The 19,407-nt window shown below is 35.7% G+C and overlaps 1 protein-coding gene across 2 annotated transcripts in view; it reads left to right on the top strand.

Moving 5' to 3' along the window:
- Window positions 1-13,782, top strand: part of LOC126970946 (ionotropic receptor 75a-like) — a 43,175-nt gene extending 29,393 nt beyond the window's left edge. Inside the window, exons 5-11 of one of the 2 annotated variants that reach the window (XM_050817089.1) lie at window positions 429-601; window positions 2,003-2,244; window positions 3,061-3,160; window positions 6,925-7,112; window positions 9,781-9,888; window positions 11,201-11,367; window positions 12,899-13,782. In XM_050817089.1, the coding sequence (XP_050673046.1) occupies window positions 429-601; window positions 2,003-2,244; window positions 3,061-3,160; window positions 6,925-7,112; window positions 9,781-9,888; window positions 11,201-11,367; window positions 12,899-13,124 (1,204 nt within the window). In that variant the 3' untranslated portion in view covers window positions 13,125-13,782. Of the gene's footprint in view, window positions 1-428; window positions 602-2,002; window positions 2,245-3,060; window positions 3,161-6,924; window positions 7,113-9,780; window positions 9,889-11,200; window positions 11,372-12,898 lie in introns of those variants that run through there. The other variant, XM_050817090.1, reaches the window with a different exon arrangement.
- Window positions 13,783-19,407: the final 5,625 nt, after the last annotated feature.

A 19,407-nucleotide genomic window follows, 5' to 3' on the forward strand; every position in this document is an offset into this window, starting at 1 on the left:
TCCGTACGCTTGTTTGTTTTCTTCTATTAAAAAATGAAACGGTTATAACTTGCGTAGTAATTATAAGTAGTTAAATTGTTGTATGTTTAGAAATATCTATTGACTATAATATTCAAATACAATTTGAAAAACAAAATTTTATGAGCGATGCGGGACTCGAACCCACGACCTCCGGCGTTCCGTGCCGGTGCTCTAACCAACCGAGCAAACCGTTCAAGTGACGTATCGTTATAAAATCTTGTTTACTTTGTTCCACTCTCAGGTTGTGGCTCTCCCTCGGAGGTCGTGGGTTCGAGTCCCACATCGTTCATAAAATTTTGTTATTCAAATTTTATTTGTGTATTAATCCTAGAAGTGAGGGTATTACTTATAAAAACATAGCATATTGAATATAATATTATCGGAAAAAGCTAAAGGATAAATTTCAGAAACGACCATATCGACACAATAACGAAAGTAAATTATCCTACGACGAACCAACTATTGGATTTTATGAATGCAAGTAAGAGTTATTTGTACGCCAACACTTGGGGATATAATCAGAATGGATCCTGGAATGGTATGACGGGGTATCTCGCTAGAGGTGAAGTTGAGATTGGAGGTGAGTTATATTGTTCTTTATACAAGTTCTTCTCGAAGAGTGCTTACGTAATGGTGTGGTGAATAGTTTGTTATTTTTGAGTGATATACCTCACTTCTGGGATTAATATATGGACGATGCGGGACTCGAAGTCTCGCCTCTCGGGTTCATACGTGTATTGTCACGTAGAAACACTTCGACGTACATGAGAGTTGTTAAACTTCAAGGCATTGATAATTTGACAGCTCCATCAACAATTCTAGTAGCTCAGCGGAAAAGTGTTTACTTCAGACGCTGGAGACCCGGATTCGATACCTACAAGTGAAAAGAATTTTATGGTTTTGTATAATTGAAGGAAATTTCTAGTGAGTTCAGGATCAAATCGAACTGAAAAAAGGATAGAAAATGTGTAAGCAGGATATAAATAGTTCAAAGAATTATCTAGTACAATTTAAACTCGTCCCACTCTCGTGACAATATGATAGATAATGTAGGTAAGCAATGGACGCGCCGCAAGGATTTAGCAAATTCAAATAATATTACATAACATTTCAATTACCCTCTAATAAAAGTTCTAAATAAGCTAATCTTTGAATACTGAAAGAGGTTGACGAAATGCAGCTTCTTCAACAACAATAGATATCATATTTAAATTCAAATATTTTCATTCAAATTAGGATTTAAAAAGACTTGTTGAACGTCAAAAACTACCATCCATTCGAAAATATATTCTAAAGATCGGAGCAAACTGGCGACAGAAACTTCGAGGGCAATTATTTTTATAAATTTAAAATTTCGGGAAGCCATATTTTATTGCATGATATTATATCATGCAATAAAATCTGTTATTAAATAGCCAGAGGCTGATAGCTGTCCCAATCTGGTAAAACACAAAGGGTTTTTAATAAGTCTTTTGAATTTCGTATCATATTTGTTTTGTACATTTTCTATGATCTTGCTGTAAAATCGATATTATATATGCTTCATACAATATCATCATCATGATCAGCCGGAAGACGTCAACTGCTGGACAAAGGTCTACCCCAAAGAATTCCACGTCGATCGGTCCTGCGCTGCCCTCATCCAACGTATTCCGGCGATCTTGACTAGATCGTCGGTCCATCTTGCGGGCCTACCAACACTGCGTCTTCCGGTACGTGGTCGCCATTCGAGGACTTTACTGCCCCAACAGCCATCTGTCCGTCAAAATTTGTGCCCTGACCACTGCCACTTCAGTGTCGCAATCACTTGGACTATGTCGGTGGCTTTGAGCATAGCCCTCTCAATTGCCGTCTGAGCGACCATGAGCTTTCTCATAAGGCATGTAATTTCTTTTTTTAATTAATTTAGTTAAATTAAATTTCTCTTACTCATACAATTTATTATGATTGAATTATTAAATTTAATTCTACTTACTTCTAGGATCTCCTATGTTTTTTACCTCGCAACGTTCATCAGTTGTGGAGTACATCTCCAGTCCAACTCCAACAAGATCCAAGTTCGTGTTTCTTCAACCGAAGCTATCGTATGAAAACAATTTGTTCCTATTGTCGTTTCAAAAGTATCTGTGGTACGGCGCTATGCTTTTGGTAATTCTGCTGTTTTTATTCTTATTCCTGATTACTCATTGGGAATGGAAGAAGATGGGGTCGTGTGATGAGCAGGTTCGTAATTTAAAGTCTTAAGCATTAACTATCTTATGTTTATACGTTTCTGGTACTCACGATATCGAAGCGAATGAGTAAACTGAGCAATGTACCATTATAACTGGCAGGCAAGACTTGAAATCGGAAAGAATTTCTGACCGTATCAATACCAATACAGAGATATTTTGGTTTTTAAGTAACATCGCTGTATCCGGTGGAACCACTGAGAGAAGCATTTTGCCCACTCGTCCTTCGGCGAATTTTGGAAACGCAATCATAAAACGCTTCGGCGTCCATAAAATGTTTTCTTTTATTTTCGGGGATAAATAAAAATCTTATGGTGTGATGTCGGGGTTATAGAGCAGGCGACCCAGTAATTGCTACGTTAAATCTTTCAACCATTTCACGGCATCAATCAACAATCCACCGGGCACAAAGCTGACCCCTAAAGGTCGATTCACACATTTTAATGACGCTACAGTTCCGTCAACGTGTTCGCTCAGTTCATTTCTTCCACGTACAACCAAGCTGTCGAAAGAGGTTCCTTGTGCGGTGTTTCCGGGACGATACGACATGGGTATCTTCAAAAACAGCGCGTACACATTCTTTAGAGGCTGGCAACGCTCCTCTGATCCCTCTGCAAGATAAAGTGGGTGGCGGTGATTACTACGTGAGCCGGTGACCCGTACGCTCGATTGCACTTCTTTTTCATAAAAAAAAAGGTATTTTATGGCAAAGATCGGTGGAAATATCTGCGAGTCACAGCTAGTTCACATTATTTTCGTAATCGAAATGAGCAATTGACACCAAAAGTTAAAACAATGTTATTTTTAGAGAAACAGAGATCCTACAGTCCTGAGGGCTAGCATACTGGATGTTGCTATATTAATATTTGCTGCGACTTGCCAGCAAGGCAGTAATGTGGAATTGAAAGGTATTACTTTATAATATCTATACATCTAATTATATAGGCTGTTAAAAAACTACCTGTTAAGCCGAAAAGAGGTTAAATGACGCCTTATAATGAGTCCATTCACATTACAATGGCTTACCCGTGTAAAGTGTTGAGTATTTGACGTTTGAGTATGTTTGTTGCATCTTCACCAAGTGATATACTGCAATTAATAATTCAATTCAATCCGATTTAATTGTGAAAAACCACGAAAATTATTAATTATTAAATTGAGATTTGAAATCATATTCATTTTCAATACAAAACTTACAGTTATAGATACAAAAACAATTTTAACAGATCGACCAGAAATAAAAATTACGTATTTTGTTACTACGGTATCTACGTTTAGTTACGGCTAATATAGTGTTTGTGTGTGTCAAAGTTTGGGATAAGCTTCCTTGCGCGGTGTTACAAGAACGATACGAAATAAGTTTCTTCAAAAAAAGGTCGGCAACACTCATGTAATACCTCCTACAAAGATTTATAATAAAACACGTTTGTATTCGGTCGTTAAAATAAGTTGATGATATTAATTCTTAAAAAGTTAATTTGACCACAAAAACTGTAAACTTCGATAAAACGAAACCAAATGACTCGTAATAAAAATAAAGCCATATTCTAAATTTTATCTTTATTCAGTTGATTTGACAGTGCGTTGATATTCAATAAGTTAAACTTTAAGGAGGCAATGATTTTATAAGTAGCACAATAGGTTCCTTAGCTATATGTAATTGAAATGGAATTCATTTGTTGTTGTCATTCTAATGTAAATAACACTATGAATTATAACTTAATTACATATGTTGATCAACACAATTTTAATGGATTACAATAATTTAATATTGTATAACAGGAAACGCGTCCAATGACCACTATATTACAGTTCCACAACTGGTTTCTACGCCTTGTCAAGTTGTCACCTCTAGATAAATCTGATTGCGAGCAATTTGTTTAATACAATGTTGGGAACTTTCCTCACAAAACTTTATAACATATTTTGATTTATATTCATCGCGCATATATTTACCAGTGGGAGGCCTTTGCACAGGAAGCCGGCTAGATTATGAGTACCACAACGGCGCATATTTCTACCGTGAAACAGTAATGTGTATACATTACTGTGTTTCGGTCTGAAGGGCGACGTAGCCAGTGAAATTACTGGGCAAATGAGACTTAACATCTTGTGTCTCAAGGTGACAAGCGCAATTGTAGAATTTTTGGGTTTTTCAAGAACCCTGAGTGGCACTACAGTGTAATCGCTAGGGTGTATCAATTACCATCAGCTGAATGTACTGCTCGTCTCCTCCCTTATTTTCATAAAAAAAAGAGGAATACCTTCACTTATGCGTTTTCATAATGTGTTGAGCTCAACTGTATATTATGGATTACGAGGGGCACACTGAAATGATCGGCAATAAGAAAAACCACATGTACAGTATGGCTAAATTGTATTTTATTGTTTTTCGAAGTATTCTCCCTTCAACTTAATGCACTTTTCCATTCATGCAAACCAATCATTAAAACATTAATTTCAGTCTGAAGTTGATGTTGACAAAATGGCTGATTTGTACGCTTCCACAGCTGCATCTGTGTCTTCAAACCGTTGACCGCGTAATAAATCTTTCATTCTGGGGAATGTAAAGAAATCGTTTGGGCTCAGGTCAGGACTGTACGGAAGATGGTGCATCAGCTCAACGTTTTCCTGCCTGCTTGAAAAAATCATTTGTCTTCTGAGCCGTATGGGAGCTCGCATTATCGTGATGTAAGATGATGCGACGTTTCGGGTTATTTTTTCGGAGTTCGGCTATCATTTCTGGTAAACAAACCGTGATATACACTCAGCGATAACCGTTCTGCGTCTGTAAAGGAATATTAGCAACATGCCCCTTTTTCGAGACAAACGTAGAGACCATTTTCTTTTAAACGCTGCGGAATCGTCTTCGCAGACCCAAACTGCTGACTGATGTTTTCTTTCAGGTTCGTATGAAGAAATCCATGATTGTCACCTGAGACGATATTATAAACGGCATTTGGCTTCCCTCCGTTGAAGCGTTGCGGAGTATTCCAGCACCAATCTACACGAGCCGCCTTTTGTTCTTCGGATGAATTGTGGGGAACCGAGCGGGAAACTAGCTTTCTTACATACAGGTCATTATGTAATATTGACTGAATTGCACTCATTCCGATACTGATAACACCCTGAATCTGCTCGTATGTTCGCACAGCTGTGATGTTTTCAGGCGTGACCGCTGTTCTTGGTCGACCTGCAGAAGAAACAGTGCTGAGCGACACACGACCGCGTTGAAACTCGGCATACCAGCTGTATCTTGTCGTTTGACTCGGTGCTTCAACATCATAAATCGAAACAAGTTCGTTGAGAAATGTATCTTGAGATAAGCCGGGACGAAAATTGTGATAAATTATGACACAGAAATGTTCACGTGTGTTCCGTTCCGCGTTCCGTTTCTGTTAACGACGTGTCAACTTAAAAACAACATATTTTTTGTTTTTAGCCGACTTCAAAAAAGGAGGAGGTTCTCAATTCGTCGGTATTTTTTTTGTTTTTTATGTTTGTTACCTTAAAACTTTCGACTGGGTCAAAATCGGTTCGATTTTGATAATTCTTTATTTATTTGAAAGCTGGTGCTTACCGAGTGGTCCCATTGTAATTTGGTCCAGATCAGACAGTGGAATCCATGAGAAAACCATAAAAGTCTTAAATTTTGCTATAATCGGAACTAGAATAAGATTAATTAATTAGATTGTATAAAAATACGCAATTATTTTTATACTTCTTAGGGCACATTATATCTATTATTTTGGAATAGTGTTTTTGAAGACGTTTTTTTGTTTCGTTAATTTTTTTTAAATTAATCTAATTCTATTATATTTGGATGTCATTGTCAGATCTGGACCAAACTACAATGGGACCACACGGGAAGCTTTCAAATAAAAAAAGAATTATCAAAATCGGTTCAACCAGACGAAAGTTTTGAGGTAACAAACATAAAAAAAAACATACCGACGAATTGAGAACCTCCTCCTTTTTTGAAGTCGGCTAAAAAGGAGGAGGCTTTGTGGATATGGATTTCTTCATACGAACCTGAAAGAAAACATCAGTCAGCAGTTTGGGTCTGCGAAGACGAGGTCAAATCAACGAATGTGGTTCGCTCCCGCAGCGTTTAAAAGAAAATGGTCTCTACGTTTGTCTCGAAAAAGGGGCATGTTGCTAATATTCCCTTACAGACGCAGAACGGTTATCGCTGAGTGTATATCACGGTTTGTTTACCGGAAATGATAGCCGAACTCCGAAAAAATAACCCGAAACGTCGCATCATCTTACATCACGATAATGCGAGCTCCCATACGGCTCAGAAGACAAATGATTTTTTCAAGCAGGCAGGAAAACGTTGAGCTGATGCACCATCTTCCTTACAGTCCTGACCTGAGCCCAAACGATTTCTTTACATTCCCCAGAATGAAAGATTTATTACGCGGTCAACGGTTTGAAGACACAGAAGCAGCTGTGGAAGCGTACAAATCAGCCATTTTGTCAACATCAACTTCAGACTGAAATTACTAAAAATAACCCGAAACGTCGCATCATCTTACATCACGATAATGCGAGCTACCATACGGCTCGGAAGACCGTTTTTAACCGACTTCAAAAAAGGAGGAGGTTCTCAATTCGTCGGTATGCTTTTTTTTCGGTTGATAAAGTGATAACAATAATGTTGTTTCAGGTTCTCTGGGTCGCGTTGTACTTCTCATATTGTTTATGGCCCTCACATTTCTATACACGTCGTATTCCGCGAATATCGTCGCCCTGCTTCAATCTAGCTCTTCACAAATACGAACTTTAGATGATTTGTTACATTCTAGACTGAAATTTGCAGTCCATGATACTGTTTATAATAGATATTATTTTTCGGTAAGTATCTATAACCATTATTATTTTTTATTTTATTTTATTTATTTATTGGAAAACAAACAGCTTAAGTTATATACTCATTGTTACATATAATTTATATTACTCAAGCCAACGAACGAAAGGACTCGAACGGTTAGCTCAGTTGGTAAGAGCACTGGCACGGAACGCCAGAGGTCGTGGGTTCGAGTTCTGCATCATTCTTAAAGTTTGTTTTTCAAATTTTATTTGTGTATTTATCCTAGAAGTGAGGGCTATCACTTTAAAAAACATAACAAATTGCTTAGATTTACAAGAGCGACATCTCAAGTTAATTTCCTAATATGCAAATATTGGGGTTGAGCAGGTTATCAAATGTAAAGTAGATCCTGTAGATGAAGCCACAACCTGAGAGCTACAAAGCAAACAATATTTTTTTTGTTTGTATGTGATCACTTAGCATCAGGTGACTCGTTTGTCCTACTCTTTAATAAAATATAGTATATATTTTTCGGTAAGTATCTATAACTGTCAAATCTTGTTCACCAATTTCACCAATACATACAATCACTGAAACATGCACCTAAATACATACACACACCCACATACACACACAGCACGTTGTGCTTAGATACATATAAATCAAAAAGGAGACCCCAACACCGATATTGATATTTTGTTTTTTTTTTGTAATAAAAATATTATTATTATTATTTAGCGTAAAGCATGAGCATATAATATAAAGCTATACACCATTTAACATACAACAACATTTACAATATTTGACATAGTAACCATAAAATAACCATAACTATACTACGTAGGTCACACTAAAAGTTTTGCGTAACTTAAAAAAACGACATGTTATAACAAAAATATTATGTTTACTGCTTTTCAAAATACTCTCCTTTACATTTTAAACATTTTTTCATGCGATCGAACCATTTTTTAAAACAGGAGGACCACAGATCTGAAGGCAAGTTTTCTACGTGCTGATTGAACTCTATTACTGCCTCTTCAGAATTGGTAACAGTGAAACCTCTCATAAAATTTTTGATTTTGGAGAAAGTACAGAAATCACAGTGTGCTAGGTCGGGGCTATGTACAGGATGGGTGACGAAGTGTACTTTTTCGGAAGCTAAAAATGACTTAGTTTTGTTGGCCGTGTGTGAAGAAGCGCTGTCATGATGTAGGAGAACGCGGCGTTTTGGTCGTCCTTCGCGAACTTTTTTTAATATCCTGGGTAAAGAAATGGTAGAATACTCGGCATTAATACTCTTTTGATCTTCAAGTGGAATTATGTAGATAGGACCCGTAGCTGAGAAAGAAAATGCGATTATTTTTTTTACCAATATTTCGCCTGTCTCACTTTTGTTGGCTTGTTGCTTTTTGTTTTGTTTTTCTTCAGGTTCAAAGCGCATTTCGTCTCCTGTTACAATGTCATAAACAGCATAAGAATGTCCATGGTCGCATTCCATTAGCATCTGTGAGCACCATTCCACGCGAGCCCACTTCTGCTCCGCTGTCAGTTCACGAGATATCGATAGAATTTTCTGAATTTGGCTCATACCAATCCACAACAGTCTTCGAATTGTCTCATAGGTAATCCGCGGGTTAACAGTAGCCACATTATTTTCGTTGACGGTAGTTGAAGGCCGCCCTCATTTCATGTAAAGAAACCCACCCTCATCGCCTCACGGTGTGCACTCATAGGTGCTTGCCTCCCAAAAGCATTTTGAAGGCGGGGGGCACAGTTTTGCGGAGAGAGAGAACTTTTAAAATCATAAAAAATCATCGTTCTAAAATCTTTTCGATTTAATTCCATTTTCGTTGCGTACGTAAAACTTTGATGTGTAATAAGAAACAATTGACAAATGATTTCCCGCAAATTGTTTTTTTATTACTGAGAAGGTTGCAACGTTTCAAAAAAAATAACATTCGAAATTCAAATAGTTCCGATTAGCTAGAAGTGCAAAACTTTTAGGGTGCCCCATGTATGAAAAAGAAAATATTATGGGGATAGACAATCGATTTAGTTAGATTATTTAGAGAAAAACTATATATTAGCATTAATTTTGAAGATTAACCCAAAAACAAACATTTATGTTCTCAATGCCTGAAAGTCGGGGAGTCTTATATATATTAGTATTGTGAATATGCTTAGAAAAAAACTTTACTTATTCGAACAAACACAAAAAGTAGGTTCAAGTGCCAGTTTAATTTTCACATGAAGGGGTCCGTACCATCGTACAAGATATAACACTGTTTACAGTTAGGGTTTCATAACTAAAGAGAAAGCAACGGCAAACCCTTAGCAATCTAAGATTCCACTTTGTCAATTCCTACCCGTGGAAGGCTTATTTGCACAAATTACCAGCTAGAACATTGGTACCACAACGGCGCCTATTTTTGCCGTGAAGCAGTAATGTGTAGACATTACTGTGTTTCGGTCTGAAGGGCGCCGTACCTAGTGAAATTACTGGGCAAATGAGACTTAACATCTTATGTCTCAAGGTGAAGAGCGCTATTGAAGTGCCGCTCAGAATTTTTGGGATTTTCAAGTATCCTGAGCGGCACTGCATTGCAATGGGCAGGCCGTATCAATTACCATCAGTTGAACGTCCTGCTCGTCTCGTCAATTATTATCATAAAAAAATCAATATTAATTATAATAATATTTTCTTGTTAATAGATTGAAACAGAAACTGTAAGAAAAGCTATATATGAGACAAAAATTGCACCTCCCGGTGTTGAACCTCGGTTTATGGCCATGGAGGAAGGTGTGAAAAAAATCCAGAAGGTAACCGTAAGATATTGTTTGTGACAATTAATTATTAATTAGTTACAACAGACTCTTAAAAAATGACAGAGCTGTCATTTGTCAGTTCCTAGTCAGTACTGTGACATCTGTGTGTACAGCACTTAAGACGAAAACAAAATGGAGCGTAACCGAAAATCGTGGCGATTTACTATAAAATTCCTCTCAAACGTCGATAAAAGAAGTTTCACTTCAAATATTGAAAATGAATAATAGAAAAATCATCATACATACATACATACATAAAATCATGCCTGTTTCCTGCAGGGGTAGGCAGAGACCACTTCTTTCCACTTGCTACGATCCTTACATACTTGTTTCGCTTCGTCCACTTTCATTATTCCTTTCATACATGCTCTCCGGTTTAAGGTACTCTTGACCTGGCTTTTTTTCATACAATTAAAATTAAAATCATCATAATTAAAATATTCACGATTCAGATAAATCAATTGATGGACAAGAATCATCTGAATCGGCCCACGCATTTGGTCTCTATAACATCGCAAATGATATTTAACAATAGCAATTATTTAATATACAGCTAAGCAAAATACAGCAACTTAGAAGTAAAATACAACAAAAAGTCTATAATACTAGCTAAATCTATACATATGTACTTAATTAAATAGGATTTCTTACTCTAAATTACTAAAGAACATAAATTAAGGGCATGAACATAAAATAATAATATTAATAGTCAGAATATTGGGTCGGAATTATAGTTAATTCAAACTTACAAAAAAAAAATACGGACGTCGTCGGATAAAATAATAACAAATTAACTAACTACTTTATTGAGAAATATTCAGTACTCCGTGACCGTAAACAGCTCTCCTCTTATCTCTCATCTCTCCTTTATTTCTTTCAGTTGAACTCGAGCAAACTCAGGGAAGTATTATTATTTACAGTGCGAATTCAAATGAAAGAAAGAAAGAAAAAATGTTTATTGACGTCATTATACATTCTGATAATAGTTCTTAAAGTTATACTAATCTAATTATGATCTAATGACGCCAATGGGCCCCCAATTTAGCATAGTTGTGGTTTCGAAAGAATCCACGACGCTGGTCTTCCGTGGAAACCCAGAGAGCGCTACTAACGCACAGTCCTGTCACACGAAGGTGTACAAACTATTAATTCAAATAGCGTCCATTCAAATTTAACACGGACTTTGAAGCGTCATTTCCTTCGTCTGTTATTTAATATTTATTTATTGACCGGTTTGAAGCTCGGTAGAGGGATCGGCTCGTAAAGGGTTAATGAAACAATATAATTCTTTTGACTTTCTATTTAGGGTTTGTTCGCTTTCCACATGGAAACTGGAGTAGGCTATAAATTCGTGGGAAAATATTTTGAAGAAGGCGAAAAATGTGGTCTCAAGGAAATACAATATTTGCAAGTTATTGATCCATGGCTAGCGGTGAGAAAAGGGAGTGTCTTTATTGAAATATTTAAAATTGGGTAAGTTTTTGCTTTGTGCAAGTTCTGACAATGTATCATATATTGTACTACTATTAATTCAACATATTTTAAAGGAAAAATAACTTTGTAAAATCCAGTCTTTGTCCGGTACTTACCATAGGGGTGCCCCGGTTCAAAGGGAATAATGTTATTACAGATGCAACATTTTGTACGTAACTTGCTGATTTTAATTAGGAATCATGAGGGTAGTTGTACGTGTTCCGCTAGCCGATGACACATGATTTAATTGTATGTTTTTTAAAATACTGAATCTGTTAAGGCTGAATTAAAAGATAAAAAAGTTCATTAGGGAAAAACAATAAGAAAAAAAATTATGATAGTAAGGGATGAGATGAGCAGGACGTTCAGCTGGTGGTAATTGATACGCCCTGCCCATAACAATGCAATAATAATAATAATGCCGTTCAGAATTCTTGAAAACCCCAAAAATTCTGAGCGGCACTAGAATTGCGCTCGACATCTGGAGACAAAAGATGTTGAGTCTCATTTGATCTCTCAATGAAATAAGAGAAGAAATAGAAATGTACAACTTATAATAATCACTTTTTGGCTAAATTTAAAAATTGTTGGTAAAGTTTTGTACCTGGAGGGTTATCGAACAGGACATTACTTACAGCCGGTTAGCGCGCTAAAAGCTAGACTCAAAGAGGATGTAAATGCTTCGTAATAAGAGGCAGGACTACTCAAGTAAAAATTGAAATTTCGTTAAGTATGAAACGTGCTGGATTTGACACAAGTTTGACGTATCAGTGATTACAGTATGGCGATTGGCGACGAAGTATAATCCGGCTAAGGTTAAAAGCGAACAGTTGTTTAAAACGTAGTGGATTTCGGCTATCTCCGTTTTTTTACAAGATTATTGCCTGACGGCAAGACAGACAGATGACTCTGTCAATCTATCAATGTCCGAAAGTTTCATACAATCGAGTGAATCGCTTTTTTCTTAGAGAGTTTCGCTAGGCCGGCTAGTCTAGACATAATAAGGTTGGCGAATCTATACAAACCGTTATGTAAATCTAAGAACTGAATTTCCATAATGGCCGACAAATAAATAACCATAATGGCTGTCCTGTAAACAAAAAATTGTTATATCTCTTATATTGTGGTACAGAAATTTGAATTCGCAGTTTATTTTTATTTTGATAATACCGCTCAGCATCGGAGGGGTCACCTGACCTTTCCTACACTTATTCCCATAAAAGAGAGGGAGGCTCCTTTGCACAGGATGCCGGCTAGATTATGGGCACCACAATGGCGCCTATTTCTGCCGTGAAGCAGTAATATGTAAACTTCACTGTGTTTCAGTCTGAAGGGCGCCGTAGCTAGTGAAATTACTGGGCAAATAAGACTTAACATCTTATGTCTCAAGGTTACGAGCGCAATTATAGTGCCGCGCAGAATTTGTTTTAGGGTTTTCAAGAATCCTGAGCGGCACTGAATTGTAAAGGACAGAGACATATAACTAATTAAAAATGTGATCATAAATATTTTCTCTTTGTCTTTTATAAAGCACAAAACGGCTTCAGGAGCATGGACTGCAGCAGAGGCAGAACCGTTTGCTATATATGAAGCGTCCGAAGTGTTCGGGCAAGCAGTCTAACTTCGTGTCAGTGAGCATGGTTGACTGTTACTTTGCGTTCCTTGTTCTGTTGTACGGAGCCATCGTGTCTACTGCAATCATGGCAATTGAAGTGTTGTATAAAAAAAGAAATGACTTACTCTTTAAGTGTACATAATAATATTAAGTGAAAACATATTGTGGATGACAATTCATTTGAAATTTCAATTTTGAGTTTTTAAACACTTACCCCCTTATTCATAATAGTCTGCTAACTTAAAGAATTGCTAATTCTCACTCTGTCTTCTTCAATTGACCTAAGTCAGTATGAGAAAAAACACTCCTTAGCGGCTGTTTTAAGTTAGCGGACCATTATGAATAAGGGGGTTAGTATAATAATTAACAAATATTCGATTTGTGTAGAAGGGGTTGTTAATTTAAACGCACATAATAAAATTGTTACATTTGTAACACTTAGAAGTACAATATATACTTATAATTAAAGATTAAATAACAATTAATAATTGATGCATACTCGGACTTATCACTCCGCCTTGTATAGGGCATGACCGTCTACCGTGATGATGCCACCAACTGTTAGTTGGCACTGCTGTAGTGCTAACTAACTTTACACGAATCAAGTTAACTAAAGATTAGAAATATTATATGCTATTATAGTTATTCATAATCAGTGATTATTATATAAAATAACATTACTAACACAGTAATGAGTTAGTTAAATAAATGTAATTATTATTGGGATTTCTTATGGCAGTTCATGACGTTGGTAGCGCTTGTTAACAAATCAAGCTGACATTTGTTTGATTTCAAAGTCACATATTTTTAGCTTTTGCAGCGAATAGTATGCACTACTTAGTGGAATTAAGGAAAATTGTTACACATTTGCTTTGAACGACATCAACAGAACAAAGACTCGTTCTACATGATGTTAAATTACTAAATATGATAAAAGTTGTGTATGTAATTATGTTTGTGTTTATAATAAGTTACCGAGTAGCATTAGAAATTTAAATTCTAGATTATTTATCAATAAGCTATATAGTTGGCTAAATTCTTATAATTTTTATTGTGTTAAGGAATTCATGGATAAGAAATTCTGATATTAATTGTATTAAGTTAAATATTTGCATGCTAAAAAATAATACTAGCAAAACATATAAGCTCATTATTAAAATATTTTAACACCATTGTATACTGTGTTTTTTTCGAATATATATATTATTATTATAACAAAATGACATAACTACTTAGAAAAGTTTTAAGATCTCCGCCACATCTCGCAGACAACTTCCTCTACAAGTTCCTCTAAATCTGAATTTATATACAAAGGTTGTAATTATAAAACACTAGCTCACCCCACAGACGCTGTTCTGTCAATAGATAAAAAAATTATGTAAATCTTCGGGAATAATGTAGTCTAAAGCGACCAAAAATGTACAAGTTATTGAGTAGAAAATGAAACAAAACAAGTATCTGTGTCAGCTCCGACGCACGACTGGAGTTAACTCCTCTAGAACGATTGTGTTTGTACAGGTATTACACAAAATCAAGTCCAATGGAGTCGGTTACAAACAGACATACAGCAGAAGCTAATAAAAGCGTATTAGTAAAAAAAGATCGACATCATATGAAAGGGTAAATAAACGCATTAATGAAAATTCTTACAGAATATAAGTATATATTTTTATTTTATTTACATTTTTTACGACAATTCGGCGAAATATTATCTATATATCAAATATTTTACATTTAAGTAGATCTTACATGATTACATCATTGTAATTATAGTATCGAATCATTATTTATCATAACTGAAACTACAAAAATAGTAAATAGAAAATAAATCATAATAACTTTAAAAAATAGATATTAAAAAAATAAAATAATAGGTTAGGTTAAAAATTGTCTATTTGGCGTGAAATGCGCTATATATACTCTCCGGGCGCCTCATATGAAAATCGATTCTTAAGGAGTAAACTCCAAAACCTATTTCTGAATGATTTTTTAATATGTAGGAATAAAATGATAAGGATTAATATTGTATTTGTGTGAGCAGCGTTTACAATACCGCTTTATAATTGCCAATTTGTTTAAGTATTAAAATGGATATAGTATTGTATTGCATATGCCATCGCGGACTTTTCTGCAGATCTATATAAGATACTCAATTCAACTATACATTATTTTGTTGTATCTCAAAGGCTTTAGACATCGTTTCCGGTAAAAGCTCCCAGTCGGCTTATTTTCTTCCGACACCTCCAACTAATATTGTTTATGCGTACAAATATGTATTCAAAAACTTTATAAATTATATACTTAAACATAAGCCAAGAACCACGTTATCTATTGGTGAAATCAGCATCATCGCAAAATCGGTGTAGTAGCTTATGTGTTAGTTGCGAACAGACAGACAGACAGACGCGGCAGAGAACTTTGTTTTATAATATGTAGCGATAATGAGAATCGTTGAATCAACCCCGTGATTATAAACCGTTATTGATTATGACACAGTCATTGTCATAGACTTAAAATATACTAGAGTTAATAGACAACTTGACAGCCGTAATACGTGACCTATTTTTATTTGTCAATGAGTGTATTAGCAAGTATGGCTCAGTCACTCCTTCATAGCTAAAACCCACAGAACAGAAAAAACTAGTAGAAGTGGCATCATGTCATTTTACTATGGAAACCGATGTCGCCAAACTCACACATTTATCTATTAAATATTTAATACACACACTTAATTCCTGCTTTATGATAGGCCTTAATTCACAATCTCGAAAAGACATAACTACACATTTATTTATTTTGAAAATTATTATTACCGATGACCCTATTCTTTTTAAAATTATCAGTTAAGAAATAACCAGTACGTCTCTAATAGGCTGCAATTGTAATTCGTCTTTTAAAATACGCGACATGGTTCTAGGTGCTATCTCCATCTCCCGAGATAAACTCTTTTGCACTCGGACAGGATTTCTTTGAATTATTTCCCTTACTGCTTTGACCACCTTTTGCGTACGAACACTACGTGAACGGCCACATCCTTTTCTGTCACAAATAGAGGAGGTCACATTAGCTCTCATAGCCCTCTACACAAAAATTTTATATATACACAAAGCGTATAGAGTTTTGAAAATTGCATTTGGCTCCATACCTAATTTGTGTAATGCAATCACAGCGAATCGGTCTCTATCACCCTACTCCAGTTTAATATTGCAAAATATTGTACAATGTATTGGCGCCAAAATGAGAAAACTCAATGAACAATCATATAAAAATGACAGATTCCAAATTCAAATTTAATATTTTTTTATTTTTAATTGTAACACTATTTGAGGCTAGACCAAGTATTCCGTTGGAGGTGTCTTATCTCTCGTACGCTGTATTTGTCTATACGTTAATATATTGTAAGTCTATGCTGAGAACAGTTAGATCAACCCATGTCGTTATCAACCGTTGTTGATTATTAGTTATTACACTGCAACGAAGTACAAACGTCATATTTATAATTAGTCAGCGGAGTCAGGGTTGAAACACTACAAAATTATAGTAAATAAATATATTACAAGTTCAATTCCCTACTAATATTTTAAATGTAAATGTAAGTTTGTTTGTTTCGCTTTCACGCCTATACCATTGAACCGATTTTGATGAAATTTAGTACAGAGATAGACTAGAGCTTGGAAAAGGACATAGGCGAAAAAATAAATGGAGGAAGAGATGGGGTATGGAAGTTTGTATGGAAGTTTGTCACTATCGAAGATGACACCATAAAACTTTGTATTTAGACACTTGATAAGAAATAATTTATAATTATTCGATCGAGCATTTTTGAAACTTTGCCCTATATGTGGATGAAATAGGAGATTGAAGTTCGCAGGGAAATATTATTAAAGAAACTGTCCACATTGACAAGGGATATCCGCTATATCCCAGAAGACCGCCGCCAGCAGCGGAAGGATCACTTTGTATGTGTTGCAAAGTACCCAAAAAAATCTACCCAAAGTAACTATTCCACGCCGACTAAGTCAAGTGCTAAGCCTGCACGATACAACGCAGGTAGGGAAGATGTTCTACGTTTTTGCGGCCGCGCGCTGAACCCGTGTACGATTTAACTCTAGTAAGGAAGATGTACTTACTCGTGGTGCCATGTGCTTTATGCTACGTTCGCCCTTTCTCACTCTATCTCAATCGGTCTCAATCTCGCTCTCCCTCTTCTTGGATAAAAACACTTTATTGGCACATTAAGACAATGGATTTAAAAAATGATCCCAAATTCGTTCTCTGCATCCTCGAGAACCTCGGATTCGATATCCATATCGTTGAAATCATTAATTTGCACGGCACCCATCTTGGATTTCAAAAATTATCCGAAATTCGATCTCTGCACCCTCGAGAACCTCAGATTCGATAAACATATTGTTGAAAGCATAAAATTGGGCAGCGGCCATCTGGGATTTTATATGCCATAATTCGTTCTCTGCACCCTCGAAAACCTCGGATTAGGTATCCATATTATTGAAATCATAAATTTAAAAAAAAAATATTCCAAATTTGTTCTCTGCACCATCTGCGGCCATCTTGGATTTAAATCAGACGGCGCGTAACCTAAAATCGTGACGTGCTATAAAATTACTCTCATACGTCGATAAAGAAGTTTCAATTCAAAAATTCGAGTCACTTTGTTTTTCTGTGATGAACTCCTGAACCACTGAACCGATTTTATTCAAATCTTGAGAGATAGGATGGTTTGTATTCCGATTCGTGATCCTTAACATTTTTTAATTTCATATCAATTTATTTCTGTAATCTCTGTCTGTTTAACTTATAACTCCACTTAATAATATGATTATCACAGTTTCTACAAAAAATCGCTAATATTTATATGTTCAACATGAATCAATTGATAATTGTCTAGAAATTAAGGTAAGCACGTTTATTTCTTTAAATTTTTCTCAATTATTTTTTAGGACCAGGGGCCTAAGTTATAAATAGTTCGAATAGTCCTGTAATCTGCAGCAAAAAGATGGCGTTAATATCAGCTTCATCTCACTCACACAACTTACACCAATCGCTGGACTAGTCTGAAGATTTTATCATAATCAGTGAAACAATTTTAGAGTCCTTAAGGAACAAAATCGATTATTTATATAATATATACTTAAAAATTATTTAATTACTAACGAGTGAAACCCCTATTGACTACTAAGGTAACACAAATGTTATGAAGTGGAGCATTCTTACGTCAATGTGATACGTCTCCACACTTAAGAAAGTCATCTTTTCCTAACAATGAGATTCATATTTACGATAATAGTTTTAATTCAGTCGGAGATTGAAGTTTCTATGAGTTTTAATAATGATCTTGGAATGTTATCGGATGTGATAAGTTCTTATCGCAAACCAACCGGTATTGTGGCCTATATCAACTGTTGGACTGATGGTGGGTACCTTCACTTATTTTATGAGAAATGGTGACGAGACGATATTCCCAGCTTCTCATCCGACATTATTGCTAGCTACTCATAGAAGACTCCATGTAAACCCAATTGCATTTAAGCCGCACTGGTAGGGGAGCACTTTATGTCCATTAGATAACAATATTGTCATTTATATTATAATTTCAACCGATGGTAAGTGATATGCCTTAACCATTACAGTGAAATGCCACTCAAAATGCTTGACTGAATCCAAAATTCTGATCCCAGTAATTTTACCAATTACAACGCACATCAAACTGAACAAAAACTGGAACACAATAAGACTTGGATGGAATATATTCAAATTTAAATACTTTTATTATATTTAGTAATTTTGGGAACATCATGTAGAACGAGTCTTTGTGGATCACGTCAGTTCCGCGGATTTAGATCATTAGGTGATTTAAACAATTCTAATAAATACTTGTATTCAAATAAAAATATTGGCAACCGAGCGCAGACCCTCGTTTATATTACGTCTGGTTTAAGATAATAAAAAATTATGACAATAAGGGACGAGACGAGCAGGATGTTCCGCTGACGGTAATTGTTACGCCCTGCTCATTACAATGTGGTGCTGTTCAGGATTCTTGAAAAACCAAAAAAATCTGAGCGGCATTACAATTGCGCTCGTCACCTTGAGACTAAGTCGTAATATGTGCCCAGTAATTTCACTAGCTACGGCGCCCTTCAGACCGAAACACAATAATGCTTTCACATTGCTGCTTCACGGCAGAAATAGGCGCCGTTGTGCTACCCATAATCTAGCCGGCTTCCTTTGCAAAGAAGCCTTCTCACTGGTAAATTTTTAAACTATATGTAATTTTTTTTTTAATTATTTTAAAATTAAAAGTTGTTATATATTTTTTTATAAAGGGCTCGCATAAAGCCTCTATTTATGTATGGTATTTGCGGATTGATGTATCCACTGTACTCAATAACTCTTGTGTTTTT

This window comes from Leptidea sinapis, chromosome 22, assembly GCF_905404315.1.
Source record: "Leptidea sinapis chromosome 22, ilLepSina1.1, whole genome shotgun sequence".
Lineage (NCBI taxonomy): Eukaryota > Metazoa > Arthropoda > Insecta > Lepidoptera > Pieridae > Leptidea > Leptidea sinapis.